The following is a 12,658-nucleotide window of genomic DNA, read 5'->3' on the forward strand; positions in this document are numbered from 1 at the left end:
CCACTGAGGAATGAGAGTACCTTGGTCAGGCCTGCCTTCAGTTCAGACCCAGCAGCCTTAGAGGATTTGGAGTCATCCAACCTGGTCAGTTCCAAGACTAGAGACCCAGGGATGTCAATTTGCTGGCCCACACCTACTCCCTAGGACTCCCACATTGGAAGCTACTTGCACGTTGATCTGCCCTGGGGCTTCTAGTCACAGAACAGTCTCTCTGGCAGTTTACTTTCTGCTGAGTGAGACCAACTTGGCTTAAAGATCTCTACCCCACTCCTCCCCACCCTACCCCAACCTCAGGCCTGGTATAGGAATGCTTAAAGAACTTACTATATCCCAAATTTACTAGAATCCAGAAACTTGCACCTCACCCGGTAGTATCTTTCCTTAGAGCTTCCTAAAATTTGCTGGATTCCCAGAGGTCCTGTTTCTGAAGAAAAAGGGGCTCTTACAAGTTATTGGTGGCCATGGAGGAATGCCTGACACAGACAACGTACCTGGAGCCTCACTGCAAGAAGAATGAAAGATTCTGGCAAAAAGAACTAGTGAATGATTTTGGCCTCTGGTGAAAACAGAAGTGTTCACCCTCTTCCTGGCCATTGTGTAGGTTCTAAGCAATTGAGATTTCTGTCTCATTCATGTAAAGTAAACATACCCAACAGGCTGGATCTTTTTCCCTTACAACCCCCTGTGGGCCTCAGACAGCTTCGAATGCTGGAAAATGAGTATGAGAATGGGTCATTGGGCCATGTCTCCCTTCCACTCCTTGACTTGGAAGTACTGAATGAAGCAGATATTGATACGCTATGGGACTGGTCATCTTCTCACTCCCTCACACAACTAGACTCATTTCTGTCCTTAGAGCTGCCAGATGCCTTGAGAACCTACCCTGGCAACCAGGATCTTGCACTCATCTTGTGAGTGCTGCTTTGCTGCCAACTGAACTGTAAGCACAGGGATTGGGGTTCCTGCTACTGTTTCTGGGGAATGTGAATGAAATCCCTCTGAAGGGGCATGAGACCAGAACCTGTGGTTGTCTGAAGGAGAAGTAGATCCTTAATGGCCAGTATTCATAGCTGCATTTTGTGGTCCCATTCCCAAAGAGGAATGCATACTAGGTGGCAGGTAAAGCAAGTCCTGTGTCAGAATAAAGGAGGAAGAGTCCCTGCTACCTCAGTGCCCAGACAAGTCTTGAACATCAATCCCTTCAGTACTCTAAACATCACCTTGGTACTAGGAAAATTGTAACATCTAGATCTGGTTTACTTTCTCTTCAAACTGTTTTTATGCTACTGGCATGTTATTGAGAGTCTGCTAACTTTAAAACTGGGCCAGGGAAAATAAACATTGGCACTTGTCATCTTCCTCTTCAAAATAGTAGGAGCGCCATGAATTTGAAACTCTTCTTGAGCACCATTCCTATATTGCTAAGATTAAATACTGCTGGCCAACTTTATATTTCAAATACATTGAAAGAAAAAAAGGGATTTTAAAGAAGAATAAGAACTCAATAGTATAATATGTCTACTTTATTTATATAAATAGGGCCTTAAAATAATACTATTTAAAAGAAATCTTCATTTTTACATTCACCATCAGTGAGTTCCTGACTGGAAAGGCTGTGCAGGATGATACACAGCAGGGACCTCACTGCACGACAACAGGAGCTCAGGAAAGCACCATTCATTTGAGAAGTAGTAGGCAGGCTCTGACAGTCCTGTTGCATTGCTACCAATGGGAAGTCTTAAACTTCTTCCTCCACCAAGTCTTCTTCAAATTCCCCCTGTTCATCAGCAGTGGCATCTTGGCACTGCTGGTACTCAGACACCAGGTCGTTGATATTGCTCTCAGCCTCAGTGAACTCCATCTCATCCATGCCTTCTTCCGTGTACCAGTGCAAGAATGCCTTGCGCCGGAACATGGCACTGAACTGCTCTGAGGTGCGCTTGAATGGTTCTTGGATGGCTGTGTTGTTGCCGATGAAGGTGGCTGACATCGTGAGGCCACGCGGGGGGATGTCACATACAGCTGTCTTCACATTGTTGGGAATCCAGTCTGCAAAGTAGCTGCTGTTCTTGTTCTGCATGTTAAGCATCTGCTCATCCACCTCCTTCATGGACATGCGGCCTCGGAAGATGGCAGCTGCTGTCAGGTAACGACCATGGCGGGGATCACAGGCGACCATCATGTTCTTGGCGTCAAACATCTGCTGGGTGAGCTCGGGCACTGAGAGAACATGGTACCGCTGGCTGGCCCGGCTGGTCAAGGGTGCAAAGCCAGGCATGAAGAAGTGTAGGCGGGGGAAGGGCACCATATTCACGGCTAGCTTGCGCAGGTCTGCATTCAGCTGGCCGGGGAAGCGCAGGCAGGTGGTGACTCCACTCATGGTAGCTGACACCAGGTGATTCAGGTCTCCATAGGTGGGTGTGGGCAGCTTCAGGGTGTGAAAGCAGATGTCATACAGGGCCTCATTGTCGATGCAGAAAGTTTCATCTGCATTTTCCACCAACTGGTGGACAGACAAGATCGCATTGTAAGGCTCTACCACGGTGTCTGACACCTTGGGGGAGGGCATGACGCTGAAGGTGTTCATGATGCGGTCTGGATACTCCTCTCGGATCTTGTTGAGAATCAGGGTGCCCATGCCTGATCCCGTGCCACCTCCCAGGGAGTGGGCCAGCTGAAAACCCTGGAGACAGTCACACCTTTCTGACTCCCGCCGCACCACATCCAGCACGGATTCCAACAGCTCGGCTCCCTCCGTGTAGTGGCCTTTTGCCCAGTTATTGCTTGCCCCGCTCTGGCCTATCAGACACAAAGACATGATGAGACACACACTCCAAGAATAATGATTGTGCCTGTCCTATTGTGAAGACAATAGGACTCTTCTGAGCTAACCTTTGCTATTACATTAGATACACTTTGTTGAAATAAAGGAAATGTTTTCAATGTATCTGGGACCCTACAAATCACCCAGGTTCTAAAGAAAAGTAAAGACAGTGTGAAGGAAAATACATTTTAACCCAAATCAAGTACTTCTAGAAATGAAGGACCGAGCCTGCCTCAATACTGGAAATGTAGTTACTTTCACAAGAGGGACAGGAGCACAGTGTGGTCAGAGGGAAGCTAAACTGCAAGCACCTGTCTGGACCTTGCTCACACATAGCTGTGCTTTGATTTCTGGTGTCCTGAAGTGGTTCTGTTATTGCCAGGCCTCTAAAAAGACCAGCAGTGCTGAAACCTTGTTGGTGGCTTTCTCTACTTGCTGCTCTTTCCCTTCAGAGGCTTCTTTGTCATAGAGGGCTTGCAGAGTTACACTGATCTGAGCTGTCTGAGTGGCCAGGGGCATGACTCCCGTGGACTGGAATAGGTGGGTTAGGTGAGGACAGTATCTAGGTGGATAAAGGCTCAGCCCAGCACTGGAGTGCGTGGATGTTAGGACCCATGGACCATGATGACTTACCAAAAATGAAGTTGTCTGGCCTAAAGCTCTGGCCAAATGGTCCCGATCTCACTGAGTCTAATGTTCCAGGCTCTAGGTCCACCATGATGGCCCGAGGAACATATTTGTTGCCTGTGAGAAAAAGAGTTGACTTAGGCCTATACTTGACAAGGAACTTAGGGGGCAGAGCTTATGATTCTAAGTGACTCTCAGCATTCATTACAAAAATTACAGCTTTTGAGACATGGAAACAGAAAAGATATCTTGAGCATGAATCCCCATGCATGAGGCTTCAGCAACTTTAAGGATGTTTGCAGTTGTCTATTTCCATGAATATTCATTCCTTTGCTTTGGGCATGGTGGCTGAAATCTCAGCTACACAGGAGGCAAAGATGAGCATCAGGCTTTGAGTCTAATGGTGCAAAAGAAAGGTGGCAACACCTTTTTTTGTGGTTCATCATGGGGCTTGAACTCTGGGCCTGGGCACTGTCCCTCAGCTCTCCAGCTCAAGGCTAGCACTCTATCACTTGAGCCAAAACCCCACTTTCAGTTTTCTTATTGGAGATAAGAGTCTCAGGGACTTTTCTGCTCAGGCAAGATTTGAACCATGATCCTCATACCTTAGCCTCCTAAGTAGCCAGCATTACAGGAATGAGTCACCAGTGCCTATCAGCAAGAAACTTTCTCTTTTTTGTTAATTTTATTTTATTGTAAAGGTGCTGTATAGAGGAGTTAGTTACATGAGTAAGGAAATGAGAACATTTCTTGTCAAAAATTGTTACCCCATACTTTGTTGTTCTCCCACTATCCCTTCCCTTCCCCAATTACCTTTCTCAAGAAATGAACCAGGTTCATGCCTATAATCCTAGCTACTCTGGAGGCTGAGATCAGAGGATCACTCTTCAAAGCCAGCTGGAGCAGGAAAAGTCCTTAAGACCCTTATCTCTAATAAACTAACAGAAAACCAGAAATGGCACTGTGGCTCAAGAGGTAGAGCTGCTTGCCTTGAACTGAAGAGTTGAGGGACAGTGCCTAGGCCCAAAGTCCAAGCCACATGACAGACACCCCAACGCCAAAAAAAAAAAGCCAGGTATGGCTATTCACCAAGTAGATGTAGGGGAATTTAAGTGTAAGGCTTTCCTGGAGAAAACATATATACAATATATATTTCTTGTCTTATAATGTTTCAATAATGGTTATCAAATAGCACACATCCTTGTATTCAAATACTCAGAGCAACCTTGAGCAATGACTTTCAATTTCCCATTTATCCTGATTTGGCCCGAGGGAAAGCAGTTAACATGATGTAAACACCAGTTTTAGAATACCCCATTCCTAAACATTCACATGAAGAAAACTGGCCATCCTGCTGGATATACAGGATCTAATAAAGACACAACCTAAAATTCTGTTCATAGGAGTGACACAATCCAACCCAACCACTGTCAACCAAGGTGAGGACATCCCAAAATATAGATCTATAAAACTCAAATTAAATAGCTTTGTACTTTTGTTTGTACTTGTTCATTGGATTAATACATAGGAAAGCCAATTATCCACGATTCTGTTTGTATAAAATAATGTAAAATGGAAATTCAATATAAAATTAAATGATCTTTACATTGACAGTTACAAAAACTGAAAATCTACTTTGTAGACTTCAATTAGGCTATTTATGTTAGGAAAGACAATATGAATCATTTAAAAGCAATGTTTACAAATTAGTATTGGTTTTTTCTACATCAAAAGAATGTTTTCTTACTTTAAAAACCTTAAAAATGATTTATTGTTGGCTAAGTATTAATGTTATAGATTTCAGGTTGAGACACTTTATTTGTGCTTTGTGATTTGGAGTATTCTCATATATATTAGTGACTGAACATCCCTCTTTAAAATTTTTAAAATTTTCTTTTTCAAAATATTGTTTTAGAAATTTAATCTATATTTTAAAGAGGCAATGTAACTTGGCTCTGGTTGCTTATGGGTGTAATTCTAGCTACTCAAAAATCTGAGATGAGACCTTAGCATCGCATATTGAAGTCAGCTGGGGCAGGAAAGTCTGAGAGACTGATCTCCAAGAAACTACCCCCCAAAAAAAAGAAGCTCTTAGAAAGTGCCCAGGCCTTGAGCTTAGGATGATCAGCACACAAACAAATGGCACTGGATTATATTATATTTTATCAGTTGTTTTAAAATGCATATTTAGGCAGTCTCATTTTTAATTATGTGAAACGGGCTCACACCTTTAATCCTAGCTACTCAGAAGGCTGAGATCAGAGAATCACGGTTCAAAGCCAACCAGGGCACAAAAAGCCGGCAAACTCTTATCTCCAATTAAACACCAGAAAACTGGAAGCGGCACTGTGGCTTAAGTGGTAGAGCCGCTTGCCTTGAGCTGAAGAGTTGAGCAACAGTGCCTAGGCCCAGAGTTCAAGCTCCATGACTAGAAAAAAAATCCAGGTGTGGTTAGTCAGCAATTAGAGGTAGGGGGAACTCAGGTATAAGGCTTTCCTGGGGGTAATTCACAAGAGTATACTCAAAAATTAAAACAAAGTATCTGGTGGAATGGCTCACTTATGTACAGCACTTGACATAAGATCAAGGTCCCAAATTAAAACTACAATACTACCATAAGAAAGGCAGGAACTCCTTCCTTTTCATTAGTATTCCCCTGGGAACTATTTTGCCACCGTATGGGAAACCAGATGGGAGACACTCACCAGTTGTCTCATTGTAATACACCTCGATTCTCTGCCGCTGTAAATGGCTGTCTCCATAGTAGTTGCCAGTGCAATCAATATTATGCTCATCGCTTATCATTTCCCAAAACTGAGATAGAAATAGAAGTGTATTATGACCTAGAATGTTAACTGTCCAAACAATGCATTTTAAAGTAAGTATAAGAAACCCATGTCCTGTTGACACAAATATATTTGTAAAAAATAATTACATTTTCTAAATTAAAAAAAACATAGAAATGGGTGGTATTTTAGTTTTGTTAAGCTCTTTGTTATCTGGCTGAATAGAAGACATCTGGGTTCTATGAGTATTCCATCTTATGCAGTACCATATTCTGTTTGTATTCTATGACGAGTAACTAGCCTTACATAGACATGAAATTGCCAAAGCAGTAACTTGAAGACTCAGTTAGAAGGGTCTCCAGAACCCCAAGTGTCCTCAGAGCATACACAACAACCAATGATTTAGAAAACACCCAACTTAAGGGAGCTGAGATGGGGCATGAAACTCAGAGAAATTTGCATTAAGGTAGAAGACCTGTTCTCAATTATCTGACACTCATCAGTTAACGCAAAGGGAATTGTCTGTATCTTTCAGCTCAAAAACACTGCATTCCTTGAATTCAAACCAGACCAAACGTGCATTAGTCTATTCCCAGGAAACTAAATACAAAGACTTGAGTCTCAGGTAAGACTAAGACATGCAAGGGATTTGAAACCACCCCAGCCTTGTTTAAAAACCACAACCACCAGGGCCACACAAATTAGGGAAATTGGAGAAGCTATCTGGGGGACATCATTTGCAGAAGGTTAGGGACCACTATGGATCCCCACTTACTTCAGCCTAGCCATGACCACCACCACCTCCAAACTCCAACTGGTCCTCCTTCTCCTTCCCCTAAATTTGAGACTTGGATCCTAGGTCAGTGCCATGCTCACCTTTGCGCCAATCTGGTTGCCACACTGGCCTGCCTGTATGTACACAATCTCCCTCATGGTGCAGGGCTGCAGAGCAGATGGATGTATGTCTTCAGCAGTGGTGCCCACAGAGGCAAACATGTACAGCTGGGAAGCAGGAATCTGACAGAGTGAACTCAGATCCCCATTTATACCTCTGATTGTTACAGGGGCAGAGGAGGTGGGGCGGACTTGATTATAGGTGGAGCCAGCAGGTGTTCCAACTCAATCGCCCTATTGCTGGGTAATCAGAAGGCCCTACCAGTTCCTACCTACCCTGGCATCCAGCTGCCAGCTGCAAGTCCATTAGCACAGCTCCCACTCTATTTGGATCATCTGGTCACCCTGCCATCCACTCCCCACTCTGACTCACAAGAGAGGCTGAATCCTGGGATCCAGGAAAGAAGAGGAGGAACTTCCTCTGCACAAGGTCCTTGTGTGCCAGAAGCCCAGAACAAGCCTGCCGTCCACTTTTGATTGGAGGGCCTAGAACTGAAGCGGCATTTTCAGGTGTGATCCCAAGAGCAAGCACAAACTGTTGGATTGCATGATTGATCCACTTTCCATTATGGGAAAAGTCAGGGGCTTAGGGTTTAGCCTTCATACTCAGGTTTTTTCTTTCCTCTTAAAAGTAGCTTGCTTTATTACTTGGGCCATAGGACTACTACAGTCTACTTTTTGTTTCATTTGGCTTCTGCTCCTAGTGTAAGAACTCAGGTCCTGGTCAGAGTGTCTTTTTTTTTTTTTTTTTTTTGGTCGGAGTTGGGGCAGGTTAGTGACTTAGGGCTTGAAATTAAGGCCTGGTGACACTTTCTGAGGTTTTTATTATTATTGAGATTAGGTGATTACCTTAATTTCTCTTATTTCACAGAATTGTGGAATAGTGATATTTATTTGAAATTACAAACATATTTTAACCTTCACAAGTCAAATTATCATTATCATGGACTATAAACTTTGTGAATTCTACAAGCTTTGACAATAGAATTTATTTCTTCCACAACGGGTGATATTTACATTTCTCTACGTTTGCTTAGTGTAGGATTTCCTGCCTTTCACTCTCATTCTGCCCCTCTCTTTCTGAGGTTTTATTGATTTACTTATTTAACTGAAAGTTAGAAGGCTCTACTACTTGAACCACACCTCAACTTCTGCCTTTTTTTTTTGGGTCCGGTCGTGGGGCCTGAACTCTGGGCCTGGGCGCTGTCCCTCAGCTCTTCAGCTCAAGGCTAGCACTCTACCACTTGAGCCACAGCGCCACGTCCAGCTTTTTTCTTTTTGCTTATGTGGTGCTGAGGAATCAAACCCAGGGCCTCAGGCATGCAAGGCAAGCGCTCTACCACTGAGCCACCTTCCCAGCCCCCAACTTCTGCCTTTTTTTAAGTGTTTAATATGAGACAAGAGTCCTATAGGTAGTCAAGGGCAGTACAGTTAGGTTTGAAATCTGAGGATCACTATTCAAAGTCAACCTGGGCAGGAAAGTCTATGACACTTACCTCCAATCAACCACTAATAGGCAGAAGATAGTAGAGCTTTAGCCATGAGCAAAACACTTCAATGTAAGTCCCTCGACTGAACAAACTGAAGCAAGTTTCATGGACTTCCCTGCCCATGATGGCTTTGAACCATGATCTTCAAACTTCAGTGACTTTAGCACTCAGGATTTTAAGTGTGAGTCAACATTTACAAGTCTTTAATTACCTTTTCTTTCACCTTTTCAGGTTATTTATTATTTCTTTTTTTGACAATTGTTCTTAGGGGCTAGCTTTCATGCTTAGTTTTTTCTTTCCTGTTGAAACTACCATGCTTTACAAATTTTACCACAGGTAAACTACAGGCTGTTTCTCTTTTTTGTAGCTCTTCTTCTAGGGCTCAACCTCAGGTAATGGTGACTGAGGTTCTTTTTTTATTTTTTTTTAATTATGTTTTTTTTTTCTTTCATGCATGTGTTTCTAACGCATTTATAAGATTATCTCTTTGTTGCTTTGTATATCCCTCCCCCACAGTATAACTCCTGCTTTCACTATGTTTGATGTCAGTATAACTTGTGTAGGAGATGGGGAAAAACCAGTTGTTTAAGGATACAGGTGGACCTGTTGCAACAATGAGAAGTACAAGTTGTCATGTCCAAAACGAGCTTTACAACGTCGGTGCGGGGGGGGGGGGGGGAAGGGGGGACAGTAGAAGGATTGGGATTGGGGGGGAGGGGGGAGGCTGGGAAGGGATGTGAAGGGAAAACAAAGGAGGAGGCTGCAATGCTTGGTAAGAAATGTACGCATTATGCTGCCCACGTAATTGTAACTCCTCTGTCCACTATGTTCACAAATAAATTAAAATTAAATTTAAAAAAATAAAATAAATTGAGTGCTGGTTGTTACTTCTGGAAATTAAAGCCTGATGACTCTCCTTGAGGTTTTATTTATTTTTACCTTAATGGTGGCAGGTTTCACTAGTTGAGCCACAGCTCAGCTTCTGCTTTTCCTGTGATTACTAGCAGATTAGAATATCAACAGCAAGCCAAGAGTATTACAGGGAGGACTGAAATCTGAGAATCATGGTTCAAAGCCAATCTGGGCAAGAAAATCAATGAGAAAATTATCTCTTATTACCCACCAATACGTAGGAAGAAGTAGACCTCTAGCCATAAGGAAATCATAGCAAGTTCAAGCCCCAGTACTGAACACAGTAAAATAAATCTCCTGTACTTTCTGCTCAGGATGGCTTTGAAACACGATCCTTAGTTTTCAGCAATCTGAGCAAGTAAGATTGCAGTTTTGAGCCATGATTTAGAAATCTTTAATATGCTCATTTTTGCACCTTTTCATTTATTTGATTTGCCTTACCCCCTTTTTAAAGTTCATGTCCTTTATTATTAGGGCCTAGCTATTCTCATTCAGTATTTATTTATTTATTTTTCAGTTGTGGGGATTGAACTCAGTGCCTAGGTATTGTCTGTCAGGGACAAAGCAGGCACACTACCACTTTCAACCACAGTGCCACTTCCACTTAATTGGAAAAAAACAGTCACCAGGGGACTTTTCAGCCTGGACTGGCTTCCCATTGTGGGAAGCTTCCTGAGTAGCGAGTATTACAGGCATGAACCAGAGAAACCTGGCTTGTTTTCTTAGATCAAAATTAGCAGGCTCTACAATTTATGCCACACTACGTCACCGTCCATGAGATTTTTGGATTTTGTTTTTTTGCTCAAAGATTGCAGGAACAAAAACTCAACTCCTGAGGGTTTTATCTTTTGGGGGTTGGGAGAGGCTTGAATTCCGGGCCTGTGGACTCTCTCTGAGGGTTGTTTTGTTTTTGGTATTTTGTTTTTATTTCGAAGCTAGCAGGCTATTGAGCCTCAGCTCAAGTTATGCCTGTTTTTTTGGTGTTTAATAGGATAGGAGTCACATGTTAGCTCTACTTCAATTATTTTCCTAAGTTTTAATCTTCTTTACAAAGTATGATATATTTTTTGTTAGATAGTTATTGGTGTGCTTTTATTGGGTTGTTTTGGTATGAACAACACTGGGGATTGAACTCATACCTCGTTTATGGGAAGAAAGTATTCTAACACCTAAGTCAAAATTCAGCTAAGGCAGTTTTTTTATTTTCTATTTGTTTGTTTGTTTTTTCTTGGTCATAGGCTTCAACTCTAGGTTTTGGCTCAGAACCTATGGTATCCAGCTCAAGACTAGCACTATACAACTTTAGCTACAGCACTACTTCAAGGTTTTTGAGTGGATTATTGAAGATAAGAGTCTCATGGACTTTTTCTGTCTGGACTGGCTTTGATCCACGATCCTCAGATTTCAGCCTCCTGAGAAGCTAGGGTTAAATGCATGAGCCACCAGCACCTGGCTATCATAGTGTTTTGTTTTTTTAAAAAAATACTGTTTAAATTACTTATTTTCATCCTTATTATTTAATTTAATATTTTAATCTTTTTTTCATCCCGGGGAATTGAGTATAGGACCCTGTGTATGTCTGTATCTACTTGCTTTTGTGTGAATATGTGCCAGTACTGGGGCTTAAATTTCCTTAACTTTTTCCATGCAAGGCTGAAACTGTAACACTTGAACCATACCTCCAGTCTGTTTATTTTTGCTGCTTAGTTGAAAATAATAATATCTGATTTGCTACTTTGGAGGCTTAGGTTTTTAGGTGGTAGTTTGGAGCCAGACTGTCAGTCTCCTTACCTCTTCCCTCTAATATACTACTCAGGAAAAGCTGCAAGTATCACTGTCGCTCAAGAGTTAGAACACTAGCCTTAATGAAAAGCAATTCATATTCATTGCCAAAGCCTGAATTTAAGCTCTGGAGCCAACAGGTTAAAAAAAATTAAAAAACTCTGAATTATCTGACCAGTCTAGCTTTAAACTATGATCCTATAGATCTCAGCCTCTGAAATAGCTAGGGGATTACAGGTTTGAGCCTTTAGTTGTAGTGATAGTTTTCTATTATTATTATTTACAGCTGCTTCTAAAAAAGACACAATGTGGCTAACAGTGGCTCATGGTTATAATCCTTGCTCTTATGGAGGCTGAGATATAGGAATTTTTTTACACTTTTTCATTTCAAAAGTTAGCCAAAAAATAATCCCACTTGAAGAGAAATTGCATGTGATGACGACTTCATTACTGCATTCATCAGATTTTTAAAAGAAGATGCCACCTATTTACACCTTTTAAATACATATGGCATTATTAAATATATTTCAACTAAATATTAACTTCACTGTTCTCTAAATTGAGGTGTTGACCTATATTTTAAATCAGAGTGAGTTGTATAAACATTAGAGAAATACTGAGGCAATGAAAAGGAAAGCAGGAAGGAATGTTCTTTTCAGAGCAACTTGGTTTGAGGCTGGCCACCAAGATAGGTCTTCATTCCTATGATCCCTTTCCTTGACTGGTCCTCCTCCCCTTGGGTGTAATCAAAGGATTATCTTATAGGTATTGGAACAGCAGCAGCTAGAGTTGAAGGCTTTCTTTTTTATATTTTATTTTTTTATTGTGAGAATACCGTACAGAGGATTTACAATTACATGGGCAAGATAACAAGTACATTTCTTATTAAGCATTGTTGCCTCCTTTGTTTCCTCTTCCCATCCCTTCCCATACTCTCCTCCTCATCCCCTCCCCGCGATTCTCCCCCCACACACCAAAGTTGTAAAGTTCGTTTTTCACATAAAGACTTGCACATCTCATTGTTGCAATGGGGCCACCTGTATCCCTAGTTAAACGATTTGTTTTTTCCTTTCCCATCCACAAATTATACCAACATCGAATAGAGTGAAGACTTTCTTTATACCCTCTTTCTTGTGTTTAAATGCAGGAACTAGAAAAGTCACTGGCTGACTGGATTCTGACTTTCAAAGAACTTCTAACTATGTAGAACAACATGAGCCAGCACATTGTGGAGGAGGACAAGATGGTGGCTAAGGACAGATAGAATATTTGCACAGAACATGCACATTCTTACTCCTGTAAGTCTGTCATCTGCCAATAGGAGGCTGAAATGTCCTAAAATG

General features: G+C 41.9%; 1 protein-coding gene across 1 annotated transcript; it reads right to left on the bottom strand.

Annotated features, from left to right (window-relative positions):
• Positions 1 to 1,738: 1,738 nt before the first annotated feature.
• LOC138819623 (tubulin beta-2 chain-like) lies at positions 1,739 to 7,170 on the bottom strand. The gene is made up of 4 exons (XM_070011110.1): positions 7,114 to 7,170; positions 6,157 to 6,265; positions 3,458 to 3,568; positions 1,739 to 2,799 (listed from the first exon to the last, which is right to left on the bottom strand). The coding sequence occupies exons 1-4, from the start codon at positions 7,168 to 7,170 to the stop codon at positions 1,739 to 1,741; spliced, it is 1,338 nt and encodes a 445-aa protein (XP_069867211.1).
• Positions 7,171 to 12,658: the final 5,488 nt, after the last annotated feature.

This window comes from Dipodomys merriami, unplaced genomic scaffold (genome assembly GCF_024711535.1).
Source record: "Dipodomys merriami isolate MVZ:Mamm:240054 unplaced genomic scaffold, mDipMer1.0.p SCAF_800, whole genome shotgun sequence".
In the NCBI taxonomy this organism is placed as follows: domain Eukaryota; kingdom Metazoa; phylum Chordata; class Mammalia; order Rodentia; family Heteromyidae; genus Dipodomys; species Dipodomys merriami.